The sequence below is a fragment of the Pempheris klunzingeri genome, chromosome 24 (assembly GCF_042242105.1).
Source record: "Pempheris klunzingeri isolate RE-2024b chromosome 24, fPemKlu1.hap1, whole genome shotgun sequence".
Classification (NCBI taxonomy): Eukaryota; Metazoa; Chordata; class Actinopteri; order Acropomatiformes; family Pempheridae; genus Pempheris; species Pempheris klunzingeri.
In genome coordinates, this window is record NC_092035.1 from 11,604,996 (window position 1) to 11,619,144 (window position 14,149).

At 43.4% G+C, this 14,149-nt stretch overlaps 1 protein-coding gene and 1 long non-coding RNA gene across 3 annotated transcripts; one reads left to right on the top strand and one right to left on the bottom strand.

Moving 5' to 3' along the window:
• Positions 1 to 46: 46 nt before the first annotated feature.
• On the bottom strand, positions 47 to 13,224 carry nfkbiz (nuclear factor of kappa light polypeptide gene enhancer in B-cells inhibitor, zeta). Of its 2 annotated transcripts, XM_070855782.1 has the most exons (10): positions 13,095 to 13,224; positions 11,910 to 12,001; positions 11,225 to 11,544; positions 10,961 to 11,066; positions 10,705 to 10,851; positions 1,392 to 1,449; positions 1,141 to 1,310; positions 940 to 1,050; positions 681 to 848; positions 47 to 595 (listed from the first exon to the last, which is right to left on the bottom strand). In XM_070855782.1, exons 1-10 carry the CDS (start codon positions 13,165 to 13,167, stop codon positions 557 to 559), a joined length of 1,284 nt encoding a protein of 427 aa, XP_070711883.1. In that variant the 5' UTR covers positions 13,168 to 13,224; the 3' UTR covers positions 47 to 556. The 2 variants fall into 2 exon arrangements, with proteins under 2 accessions (XP_070711883.1, XP_070711882.1); XM_070855781.1 differs by having other exon boundaries at positions 681 to 1,050.
• Positions 695 to 2,352, top strand: LOC139223792 (uncharacterized). Its single transcript, XR_011586025.1, has 3 exons — positions 695 to 1,075; positions 1,976 to 2,042; positions 2,262 to 2,352. It is a non-coding gene; the product is annotated as an uncharacterized lncRNA (long non-coding RNA).
• Positions 13,225 to 14,149: the final 925 nt, after the last annotated feature.

The following is a 14,149-nucleotide window of genomic DNA, read 5'->3' on the forward strand; positions in this document are numbered from 1 at the left end:
AAATAAGCGTGCTATACATTGAGATCAGTTAAGACAAACACCAAGGTGACTCTGAAAAGAGACTTTATTATTTGATTAGTTTCAATTTTTTTTGTCACCCCCACCCCCCACGTAGAGTTGACGTTAAAAGTATCAGCACAGTATGTATTTCATGTTTCATAACATTTTCATTCCCTTGAACCAAACAAGATTGATATTTCCAAAAATGTAAAAATGGTTTGAAGAAGAAAATGTGTGACAGTCCCAATAAAATGTACATCAGTGGTGCGTGCATGCATGCATCATTTTGTATCATGAGAAATCCAATGATACGCAGCGTCATGTTTTCACTTTCAACGGAATGGAAAAAAGTCTGAACTGTGATGAAATCGTCCCTCACTGTAAAGAAACCAACCCCAACATAAAATAGCATGTTAATGAGTAAAAGAAAGATGATTTTGGGCATTACGTTGTAATGAACAATTGGCATGTTTCACTGAAACCACCAGCATTTGCCTGTATGGGCAAATGATCTATTGCGATAGACTGTCTGACTGACAGTGTTTTTGAGCTTGACTTAAGCATGAAAACATTTCCCTTTCAGGATCTTCCACACCTGTAAAAAGAAGAGGGAAGGGGGATCACGACTGCGCTTTGATTGCTTTGTTGTCTATTTCAGATACGAAGGCGATAAGCCCTACCATTTCACTCGCGGGTCTTTCGGGCACCAGCTGGGACGGAAGTTCATTTTCAAAGTTCCTGGCGCTGGGGTCTGCTCCTTTTCTCATCAGCAGCTTCACCGCCTCCACTTGACTTTGAAGGTTTTGCAAAGAGCTGACGACGTGCAGGGCCGTGTTTCCACTGAACGTCTGAAACCAACACACACACACACAGAGACACAGGGAATGAGTTGTGCAGTTTGCGTGTTAACTCCAGTGTCATTCCAGGTGAAGAACTCGCCTTTGCATTGACAAGCGACAGCGAAGACGGCTGATCGAGGAAGATCTTCAACAGCTCCACGTTTGCCTCCTCAGAGGCCACGTGAAGGCACGTGCGTCCACTCTTTAGGTCCTGTGGAAATGTGGGAAAACAAACGGTGTGTGAAACAAAGGTCCTTTTCCTAAGGTGGGAGGAAGTGGAAATGTAGCAGAGTGTTGTTACCTTTGTCTCACAGGAGGCCCCCATTAGCAGCAAGGTTTGAATGCACTCGACGTAGGATTGTCTCCTCTGCAGCAGCTGCATCATCACGTACGAACAGGGACTCTCCAGAGTCCTCAGCTCTTTAACCACAGCGTTGTGAGACAGCACCGCAACATGCAGCGCAGTCAGGCCTGCACACAGAGAACAGCGCGTTTGACGTAAGCCGGCCGTAAGACGTAGCGAGACGCGTCAGCGGAGCGATCCAAACTCACCGTCATAGTTGAACATTTCAATATCAATCAGTTGTCCCGTTGCAGTTCTCCAGATGCTCTGCGGGGGACAAGAGGTCTATTAACACTTTAGAAAGTGTGACCGTTTGAAGGTGAAATCACACACACAGCATTGTGGGTGGGTTGTGATTCCCTCTCTAATAATAATAATAATAATAATGTAATATAATACTAGTAGTTCAGTTGAAAAATGCAATAAATTTTAGTCTGATTGAGCCATTGTGAACGGTTTGCGTGTTGACAGCGTTCTGCCGCCCTCCCTACTCTGTTCTCGCATGTGATTGGCCGCACGGTTCTGCACTAGAAGCTCCAGATGTTTGTCATCAGGTGTGATTGATCCTCACAGCTGTTTCCCGTTAATGAGCCGCTGATAAAAGAGAAAGAGGATGGGACAGGTGAGCCTTTTCACAGACAGTCTGCAGCAGCAGCAGCAGCAGCAGTAGTGTGACTGTGACTGTGTGGCTAATCAGTGGGATCTTGTTCAGGACCAGAGCAGGCAGCAGCGATCTTGCTCCCCTGGAGCTCAGGTGTGTCCATTTGTTTGTGAAAATGTGCTCCCTTTGCAGGTGGCCTGTGCGTGTGCCTTGAACGCATGACGTTGGGACTTTGTTTGTTTGCAGCAGCAGCTTTGAAGTGAGAACTGAAATGACTGAAAATGGTGGCTGAAGAACCACTTTTGTCATGTGGTGATTTCCAGGTAGAAAATGCCCTGCTAAAAGTTGTAAATGGTTGCTTGTAAAGTGAGACTGTAAAATAAGAGTAACCGTGAACACAGGATTTTGTCATGTTTAAGTTTATTTAAAGAAAAGCGTATCATGAAGATGTATTTAACCTTGTGCTTTGTTTTCCCAGGATGTAGCCGGTGAACCTGAAGGAGACATGAGAGAAGTAGCATGTAGTGGCAGTTGTGCCTCCATGTTCCTGCTCAGGATGTAAAGTGAGTGTGTGAAATAAAAATGGGTTTTGTGTCAATGTTGTTTCCCAGTGTGAGTCATGTGCATGTGGCATATGTGATTGGGACAATGATTGTGTCCACCTGGCTGGATTGGAGTAATGCGTACCACCTTGTGATAGTTGTGAATGATTTGCTTGTAACTGAATAGGTCAAAGTAGCGGAATCCTTTTGTGTGGGGGCGCTGTACTTGAAGAGATGGGCCCACAACAAGGTGAGTGAACGATACTAAGTGTGGAACCTAAAAAGCCCGCTTTCAGGCTCCCACTAGGAAAGAAGGTACTGTCGGAACCAAAGGACTTTGAAGTTTTTAAAAGTGGACATGTTGGGAAAACAAATCTTCTATGCCAAGAGGATTCAGTTCAGGTTTTGTGTCAATGTTGTTTCCCAGTGTGAGTAATGTGCATGGGAGAGCATATGTGATTGGGATGATACCCAATCAGGTGTACCACCTTGTCATAGCAATGTGTGGTGGTCGGGAATGATTTGCTGTGGCATTTTTATGTTGCTTGTAACTGTCTGAATAGGTCCAATAAAGTAGTGGAATCCTTTTGTGTGAGGGCGCTGTACTTGAAGAGATGGGCCCACAACAAGGTGAGTGAATGATACTAAGTGTGGAACCTAAAAAGCCCGCTTTCAGGTTCCAGCCGGGAAACAAGGCACACTCTGAAGTCATTTTCTTCTAGTCTTTAAAGTGGACATGTTGGAAACTGCAACCTCTTTGCACAGAAGACATGCTCACTTTAAAGACCAGAAGAAAATAACTTCAGAGTGTGCCTTGTTTCCCGGCTGGAGCCTGAAAGTGGGCTTTTTAGGTTCCACACTTAGTATCATTCACTCACCTTGTTGTGGGCCCATCTCTTCAAGTACAGTGCCCTCACACAAAAGGATTCCACTACTTTATTGGACCTATTCAGACAGTTACAAGCAACATAAAAATGCCACAGCAAATCATTCCTGACCACCACACATTGCTATGACAACCCCACCCACAAGGTGGTACACCTGATTGGGTATCATCCCAATCACATATGCTCTCCCCATGCACATTACTCACACTGGGAAACAACATTGACACAACCTGAACTGAATCCTCTTGGTGTAGAAGATTTGTTTCCCCAACATGTTCACTTTTAAAAACTTCAAAGTCCTTTGGTTCTGACAGTACCTTCTTTCCTGGTGGGAGCCTGAAAGCGGGTTTTTTTAAGGTTCAACACTTAGGTTATTTATATTAAGGATGTCGGTGGAGTGGAGTTCACTTACACTTGTCTCCTTTCTCTCACTACTCCAAGTAAGAATAAGTGTGTTGATTAAAATAGTATATTGTTATTTAGAGTAGTGAGAGAAAGAAGAAAATAAAAAAAAGTATAAGTGTGGACTAAATATTTGTCTTTTTTTGGCAAACCGCCTTGCGCTCTTCCCTCTTTGTCGTATAACCCCTTAGTTCCACCTCCCCGAAACGCCGGGGGCAACAACCCCCCCGACCCTGCCCCCGCAGACCGCCTTCTTCGATGCTCGGGCCACCCGCCACGACCGGGAGTCGAACCTGGCACCTCTGATTCCAGGTGCCTTGTATGGCTGCGACTTAACCCCAACCGCCACGAGCTCCTCCGCACTTGGAGAAGAGCTCCGGGCGCGTTTGACATCTTCATTTGGACAAAAACACAGAGGAAAAAAAAACAAACACACAACCTGAACACACTTTAACAGTCCAAACAACCTGCACACACTTTAACAGCCTTGATTTGGGGAGAAACAAGATTAGAACACACAAGCTCTATACACTTTAACAGCACCCATTGCCAGTTTTAAATACAGTTGGAATCACAAGTTAGTTCGAAAAATAATTCACAAGATATGGCACACACAATTGGGCTTCTTTTCTCAACACATACTGGATCTCACTGAGCTATTCTTCATTCTTTTAAACCACTTTCAAGATTGAATCTCTTCACTTCAGACTTTGAGCCATCACTCCCTATCGCTCAAATACATCTCTGTCCCAGCTTTAACAAGGCTGCTTCATTTTTGACCCCTGCTCTGGTCTTCATCTGGTTGTGGGTTCAATATTTCATCTGTGGTGAATTGTTGAAAGCTGGCGCTTGTGGGATGGATTCTCTCTCGTAGCGGATGATAAGAGGCATTGTTAAAGACCAAAGTATTGGACTGTGCGTGTTCTAATGGGCCTCTGATCGTCCATCCCACAGGCGACCGCTTTCAACTATTCACCACACGTGAAATATTGAACCCACAACCAGATCGAGAGCTCCGCTTTTCAATCTTTAAAAAGTAACAGAACCAGAGGACGGAACAGAAGCCGGTAAAGGACCTAAGCTGGGACAGAGATGGACTGATGGCTAAAAGTCTGAGTTGAAGACATTAAATCCTGACCGTTTTTTCTCACAACAACTACAAACTCCAGCCAGATAAACAGCTCGTGTGGCTGATACCCAAAGAGGATCGTTTAACGACCGTACCATCGGTAACAGCTCTGCCGCTGAACCTATCTCTACCACACTCGGGGAAATAAACTAGACGAGCATTTGAGCCGTTAACCCTCAGGCATGACTTTAATTTACAACCCTCTTAAATCATTAAGTTGTGCTCAAAACTAACAAACATTCAATTATTGTCACAATTTTAACCCTTTAAATGCCACTGTTTTAATTGCTAGGGAGCTGGGTTTTTAGTTTGGTTTTTTTCTAATCAGTGTCCTTTTTACTATTCATGACGAAAATCAGCCATTTCCCCGGTACAGGCCTGTGCAGAAAATGCTTGTCATTTTTCAGCTTGCGTTATTGAGCTTAGTACGCTATTTCAACAATGCACACGCATGTTTGCTGTTTCGTGTGTCTTTCAAGTCGACAGGTTGACCTTTTTGTCAAACCTGGACCGTCTGATAAACTGACTGTAATATACTGTCACGCGCAGCCATATGTGCGCTCTTTCAACTCAATAAAAGCATGGGCCCTTGTCTTAGTGCACTTCAAAGAGGTCAAAAACAACAGTGACTGACTTCGTGCTCCTGGTTAGAGTCAAACTGTTTGCAGCTCGGCTGTCTGGTCATTTCATTGACAACCGAGGAGCCAGATGAAGAGGCGCTTCTCTGTGGAACCTGCACGTGCGAGCGTGAATGTGTATTCGTTCATCTGATGCTGATTTGAAAAAAGATTACTGCACTCATTTTACAGCTCTTTTATCACCAAGAAACAACAAGCATTGTAGACATAGGCCTGTCGTGTGGAAATGGCTCATTTTAGTGGTGACCAGTAGAAATGACTACATTTTTGGCCCTTTCTCCACAGTGACCTCATTCAAGTGCACTAAGACAATGGCCCGTGCTTTGATTGACTTCAAAGAGTGCACAGATGGCTGCGCGTGACAGTATACGACAGTCACTTTATCAGACGGTACAAGTTCAACAATAAGGTCAACCTGTCTAATTCAAAAACACATGAAACCGCAAACACACACACGCATTCTTAAAATAGTGTACTAAGCTCAATAACGCAAACGCACAAACAACTGAAATGACAAGCATTTTCTGCACAGGCCTCTAATGGGGAAATGGCTGATTTTAGTGGTGAACAGCAAAAAGGACACATTTGACTCTCAAAAATGAAACCTTACTATTACAGAATGCGTCATTAGATTTAGTCATTTCTATGCCATTTAACAAATGTGGTTTGAATGGGACATTTTTCTCCTCCAATGATTTAAGAGGGCAGTCATTTTTTCATCTGATGCTAGACAAAAACAAATAATGCATTAAAGTCTCGATTTTAGCTCCTCTTTGACATATCCCAGACTGATTGGAAAAAAACACATTCCCAAACATATATCATATGGAAAATAACTTTTTTTTTCATGAAAAACAACAGTAACGTGAATTCGTCAAACTGGCATTTAAAGGGTGAACATCCTGACAATGATTCAATGTTGGCTCGTTTGGAGCAGGACTGAAGTGGGTTAAGAGATGGATGCGGAAAAAAGATTCATCTGGAAAGTTTTTACAGCCATTTCTTGGAAGTGGACATTTTTGTCCTGAATGACTAAAGAGGGTAGCACATTTTTTTCAGTGTTCTATTCACCTATTAGAAAAATTAACATTTCAATTCCAAATTTGGTCAACAGACACACTTTCTTGCAAAAAATTGAGCCATATGCACAAACGCAGCCAAATGATGGCCCTATAAAGAAGGAATATTTGCTCAAATGGACAAAAATGTCCACAATAATGCGTGAGGGTTAAGCAACACATCTAGACGTTGAAAATAGCCTGCGTGTTTTCAATGTCCCGTCGGCATTTTACAGAGCTGCTGCCGACGCCGACAACAAATCTACCTGAGAGCTTCAGCGCAGAGCGCGTGTTCCCTCGGTGCCCGCAGAACGCTCCCGTTCTTCAAACGCGTCGTCGCTTCTGTCCGCATCTGCCCGTGGGAGAAAATCAGACGACATTTACATTTTAGACAACTTGGGTTGACAGTCGGCGGCGAGGCTGGAAAGTGGACGACTGCAGGATGCCGATGAATTAAAAGTGACGAGGATTTGGACCCACCTGAAGACTCTTCCTCTGCGACGGAATACGTGTGAACGCCGGTCCCCCTGAAGCGTGAAAGGAACAACAATCAATCGACAAGTGATCGCAAGTTGAAGCTGTATTACCTTCGTGTTAAACAAGGCTGGACGCATTTCATGTAGGACAGAAAAAAGTGGAGATTTGGACTGATGACTTTTCTCTCATTTCATTCCCTTCGCATTGTTGAGATACATTTGGAAACTTCACTCACAATTTGGGACAACAAAGACACTATTTTGACATTAATGGTGATGACTGACATTTCAATGCAAGTGTGCTTAAGGACACATTGAATCATCTATTTCTCTTCCTAAAGGTGACCGTCATCACAAATCCACCTAGAATTCCAGAAAGAGACGCTCAGACACTACCTGTAGCCAGTGAAATGTCTCGTGAATAAACGCTAATAGACAACTATTTCTCCATCTACGCTGCCTGACACAGTGAGGGAATAAGTCAATCAATCAGTCACTAAACGTGTTGTCCCAGGAGTGGCAGAGGGGATTATTGGAGAGGAGTGAATGTGGATAAACTCTGTAGTATAATAGACACGCAGATGGCCTAAATAGTGACATCGCTTTGACACCAAACGGGAGTCAAACTGTTATTAACTGTTACAGTATTCAAACAATCGAGTGGATCTCGTATGCTTATATGAGCGTCAGATACAGCCGGTACAAACTGATAGGCGTAGGTTCCGTGCAAAGCGGCTGTGTTTTTTACTTCGACGACAGACGAGAAAGGCGACGCCGGGGGTCTCGGCAGAGTCGTGTCCCACCTGGGAGACGCCGAGGGGAAAGTGTGGAGAAGGTGCCGACGTTTAAGTTTCTTGGCGCACACGTTTCAGAGGACCTGACTTGGGGAAAAAACACAAACTACCTGGTTAAGAAGGCACAGCAGCGACTGTCACAACATCTGCTGCTGTCCTCCTATCGAGCTTCTGTCCCAAGTGTCCTGACCTACGACATGCTGGTTTGGTATGGCAGCAGCTCGAGAGCAGACAAAAAGACACAATGGGTGATAAAAGTTGCTGAAGAAATAACTAACGCAAACCCACCTACCCTTGAATTCGTTTTCACCTCCCATTGTCTCCAGAAAACAGACACTATCCTGAAAGACACATCTCACCCTGCTCGCCACCTGTTTGACCTTCTCCCCTCAGGGAGACGCTACCAGACAGTTAGGACACGCACCTCCAGACTGTTACATAGTTTTGATCCTCAAGCCATGACCAAACTAATGCTCTAAAAACACAAGGCCTGTGCCATCAATTGGAACTATTTGATGTACAAATGGCTTATTTTAGGATCACTGCATATTTTCTGCCACTACTTGTTTGCATGTATGTATGTATGTATGTACACTACTCACAAAAAGTTAGGGAGATTCGGCTTTCGGGTGAAATTTCAGGATGAACCTAAAATGCATTCTAACCTTTCCAGGTGAACTTAATGGGACCTTCTCTAAACTTTTCAATGCACATGTCCAACTCTTCAGTGTTTCAGTACTTTCTGCACAACTTGCTGTTCTCTAACAAGAAGCTTAACAGCAACATTCACAACAGCTTTGATCCATGAATCCACCAATACATTTCCTGCTTCAGTTACAATTGGTATTTAAACAGTCCTCCTCATCCTGCTGTTCGCATTCTGACATCGTGAGACCGAGACGACACCTAACAGTTGATCGGCAGCGCCTCGACACTGGAGGCTTCAAACAGGAAGTCCTCAGACGGAGGTGTTCGCTGAGCTTAGAGGGTCACAGAGTGTCATCAGGAGGTTGGAACAGTGATACAGAGACTGGAAGAGTCACAGAAAGGAGAGGAGTGGACGTCCTTTGGCCACGTCCCAATTTAGTGAGACACTGAAAATGTTTTGTTGTGGTATACCTACCACTGTTGGTAGATTTTCTTCAAATAAATTGTTTAAGATGAAGAAACTACCATTGCATGCTGATACTTAAATACCCTACTTTCATGATATAATATCACTGTCGCATTCACTTTTTACATTTTCCATAGATTTCACCTGAAAGTCGAATATCCCTAACCTTTGGTGAGTAGTGTGTGTATGTAGTGTGGGTGTGGAGTATGAATGGAATATCATTTATTCTTTAGCATTTATTCATGGGTCCCGTTTCACTTTTGTGCTTGAAATTTCGTTGGATTTATTTACAATGACAATAAAGGAATGAATCTATCTATCTATCTATAGTGAATCAGGACATTGATATTCAACACAAACAGATGCAACATGCGCAAAGAGGGTAAATAACACTGCACCAAAACTACAAACACTGCTGCTATTTAACTAGAAGCAGATTCGTTATTTCTAGAAGCATCCTCCACCGAGTTACAAACTTTAAATAATAGTGACGTCAGTGTTTCGTGTCTGTTGCTGGCCTTTTCTTTCCTGGTCTTGTTTATTTGTCACTGGAGCGAAACTAATCCACAGTTGGCGCTGATTTCCTCTCATAGTAACAGTGTGAAATAGAAAACATGTTGCTTCTCATAATAAACTTCATTTAGTCATCATTCTGGTGATTTTGGCCGCTGGCTAATTTCTTTATCCGCCTGGAAAACCAGTAGGCTACAATGTATCAGCTGTTCACGTTAGCATGCTTAGCTAGCGTTAGCTAATTAGCTAGCTACTGACCACGGATTTGTTTGTTGGTGTTTGTGTGGCCATTCGGCCTCAGACTGACCTCATGAACCAAAGCCAACTCCGCGTCTTCGTGGTGTTTTCCTCCGGTCGTTTTCCACTTTTCCTCTGGTCCTCCAAACAACTTTTAGAAGCAGAAAAACGATCCAACAATCGGCTCGAGTTCAAACGCAATCTGCTGCTGCGGAAGTGTCCTGACGTCACTTCCTCGATCCGGGCAACGTCGCGTCGCATCGTAGTGACACAACCACACAGGAAAGTTTAGCAATAACTCTATTGATCTAGTAACTAGGGGGGGTTCATCGTTCACAAACACATGTAATCAATTATTTACAGGGAGTTCATTCCACAGTGCAGGTAGTAGTTCGGCTTGAGATGTTTGGCATTTTTGAGGGCACAGCGCACCCCTGTGTCCGGTAGGAGTAACTATTTAGATAGATAGATAGATAGATAGATAGATAGATAGATAGATAGATAGATAGATAGATAGATAGATAGATAGATAGAAATACTTTATTGATCCCAGAGGGGAAATTCTGGTGCTAAAGCAGCTAAATCGCAAAAGCAAGTAAAAGTGACCACGCAGATAAGATATATAAGCAGATAAATTGATAAAAAAAAGATTAAAACCAAAGTGCCAGTTAAATTAAATTAAATAGAATACAAACTATAGTGCACGTTAAACAACTGAAATACATATTTGTCAAATAGCAGTTACATTTATCATTGTTCCTCCGCTCATTTTCTCTTTTTCACTGTTTTTTCTTTTCAGTTATTAGATCTTTAGATTCTACCTTTACTTTTCCCTCTGGATTTTATTACCTACACATTTATTATATGAGGTATAACGGAGCTGCTTGTGCCACAGTGCTGTCTGTATTTATGCTCGCCACAGGTGCTGTTATTAAAGAAAAAACTACATTTTCTTACATTATAATAACTAAAATTGGTTATTGTCATTCACTGTTATGGATCGACCAAGTCTATGATGGGAAAGTAAGGAGCAACTAGCACTGGGAGTGACCGCTGACCCTCCTTTTCTCGAACCTCTAGGGCTGAAACTACCTCTGGGCTTGTGATGAAGCTCTCACAGTGGACCCTCACCTGCAGACTGAGGTAGTGGCCTTTCTCGGCGCACACTTGCAAAGGAGAGCGGCCCCACAGGTCTCGAGTGTTGATTTGCGCTCCGTGGGCCAGCAGGTCGTGGACGATGAAGTGCTGATTGGTGGCAGCTGCGATCTGAAGAGCCGTCTGGGTGTTCAAATGCAGAAGCCACAAGTCATTGGGTGATGTGTGTGTGTGTGTGTGTGAGCGCTGTTCATTTGGGATGGATAAAAACAATCATGTCAAGTGTGTCTACCTGCCCGTTGTGCTCTTTGATGTCCAGGGAGCCACATCTGGCCATTTTTGCAGCAAGCACATAGGCCAGAGCCCGTCTGCCCTGAGCCACGGCTATGTGGAGAAATCTGGCAGTTGGAAAAGAAATGACACAGTCACATGATATCCACATGCACACTTAAACAGTCTGAAGTCATGACTCCATGACTTTGAGCTGTTTTCACCCTCTTGGCTTGCTGCCTGGAATGACTACTTTAAATTGGCCACTTTGTTCACTCATACGTACGTGTCACCGTCTCCATCTTGCGCGCTCAGCAGCTCGGGGGAAACTCCTCCGAGTCTCTTCACCTCTTGCTGTATCTGCCAGTGAAACAGAGTGACTTTGACCCCGGGGGTCGGAGCCACTTGACCCCGCAGAGCTGGGTGCTGCATGTGTTGTGTGGTCATGGGTCTATCAGCGGGAAAAGCGGGGGGGAGCAGATCTGCGGTGTTGGAGTTGACTGGCACAAAAGGGGCCAGAAGACAAGGACTCGCATGACTGGCAGACATTTTTGCAAATTTAAATGGATGCGCCGTGTCGTTGTTGTCCCGCGAGGAGTCCCATTTCTAAAAGAGAGTCGTTATTCAGTGATTTTTTTCACTAATGTGAGCACAGCTTGGGGGATTTGGAACAAGCACACTCATGTTGTTAATGACTGGCACACTGAGAACTTCTACTTTGCTGTCAGTGGACGGAGGTTGAACTTTTTCCTCATCGTGAAAGAACTCAAAGTGTGTCCACCCTCATAAACAAAACTAAATGGATGATCAAATGTATGAAGACGTAGAGCTTTAATCCTTTTTTAATCTTTTAACATACAAAACACTCATAATGGAGTTGGAAATCCAAACCCTACAATAAATGATAGATAAGAACCTTTTCTCATTCGCGTGTTTGGACAAATACCTCCGGAGGTCTCTGTGCGACTAACCTGGCGTTTCATCAGCAGCAGCTCTTTCACCGTGTTCTTCTTGTGCACAGCTTGGGTGTATTCTGGTGGCCTGGGATCACTGATCAGAAAGCCTGGGAAAGAGAAAAGCGCAGAGAGAGTCATAAATACATTTTGGACCCATTTAAAGCACGTAGCTGGAAGCGACGTGACATAAAGTCTGCAGGAGGGAAAGCTGTCGTCAGTCTGGTTAACATCTACGTCAATTAGTCAAGTATTTGGCAAACAAACTGTGCTCAGACCCTCCTCTTAAGTCAACGTCTGCACGTCAAAACTAGACTCCTTTAAAAGTGGAGACGTTTTATCAGGTAAATATACTTCAAGTATCTAAAAGTGTGAATTCATTCACAATGGACACGATTAGATTGTTGATACAAACACATGAATGTGTAAATCGCTTTTGGAGAGGAAGAAAAAACAGGATTCTGCCTGACCTGTTTCATTCTTTGGTTTGCACTTTCCTCCACTCTTGATTTTTCTTGTAAACAAAAAATAGGATCATTTATGGATAGTTGTTGTTTGGAATATAAAATCTTGATCAGAACAGTGACTACGCCTGTCAGATAAAAGCAGTGGAGTAACAGGCACAATATTCCCCTGAAACACAGCACATCAAAACTGGACTTAAGCATCGCTGCAGTGTGATCAATGATCCCACAGACAGAATCCCTAATTACACTTACAAAAACATCTTTGTCCATACCATACCATTAAACACACAGTAATGCTCACATACAGAGGACAATACATAGAAGAAAGAGACTCTCGGCAGCACACATTCATTAAGAAAATACAAGCCAGAATAAATAAATGAACAAGTCTGCACACAAAGACAAAGACATTTGGGGATTAACAGGTGTAAATTCACAGTAACATCTGTTAAAGATGTGATTAATAACATGGAGTCTAATTATGTTTAGAAGAAGAAGAAGAAGAAGAAGAGAGGGGTGACTTGGGTTTTAAAACAGCACATGGATGCTTTAGCTGTGTTGTCAATAGTGGGACTTAGAGGCACAGAGGGAAGTTAGTAGGCACATTTCCTCGTTCCTCTGCTCCTTCACATAATACAAGTGGAGTGGAACGTTCAGGAAGATTAAAGTATATGAGTGTGGTTAGTTTAACACTTTGAAACGTGCAAAACAGCTCAATATCATTCCAAAAACTGACCTTTCTCACTCTGGCTACGGCCGGTCTGCAGTGACTGGACTCCTCTGGCTTCATCTCCCCTTGGATCCAACATGTTCCAGGAGTCTGACACTTGAAGTGAAGTTTTCTTTTTCTTCCTCTAACACACCTGGAATGTCAAAGCTGCTGTCAATACAGCGTGAGTGATAAAGTGGAGTGATGAAACGTGCACGACTGGCTCACCTGCCCCCTTTTTCTACTTGTCACAGCAAGATCAGAAATGAGGAACTGCCCACACAAAATGTCCCAGCCCTGACTCTACTTCCTGGTTGACGGGTTACTGAGCTGCAGCTGCGTCAGAATAAAGGCATTCCAGATTTTCTTGCAACTGAAAGTGAATCTGGGAACTCATCTGAATTTAGTTGAATTCATTTAAAGACTGAATAATAAATGGTCTAGGACTTCTCTACAGGGAAACGGTGCGCTCCTTCCACAGAGAGCTAGTTGCTGAGGGTCAGTTGATGCAAATCAGCTCAATCAGCACAACCAGTGAACAATAAAGGTGTTCTGCAGTAAGTGAATCAGTAACTCGACTGAAGAGCAAACTTGATATATGAATACTCAACGGTTTATGGGATTCAACACTCTCTGGTAGCAAATACAAAGGAAAACAGTTGGTTTTGGGACTTTTCTGAGTGAAATTCTGTTCAAAGATGCACTGGAAGGGTGTGAAAATTCCTATTTTTACATTTTGACACACTTCATAGAGACTTGATACGACCCAGCAAACACTAAAATGGACATGCAGGTTTTGAATAACTTGTATTTGCTGTTGGCAAACACTCCTCCTCGGTTAACAGATCCTGCACGCTGGGATTTCCCCGCTGAAGGAGGACAGGTCGTTGGCTTGGGTCCAAACACAGTGTGTGCTTGACAGGATCTGATACCGGAGGAAACAAATCCCTTTTTAAAATAAAAGTCACACACTTTGTGGTTGAACGTGTCACTTTAGAGGCCTCACACTGTAAAACAGAAGTGTTGATTCAAAGGGTGACTTTGCTAAAGTGATAAGTCATCTAGCAGCCACACTTGTGTGA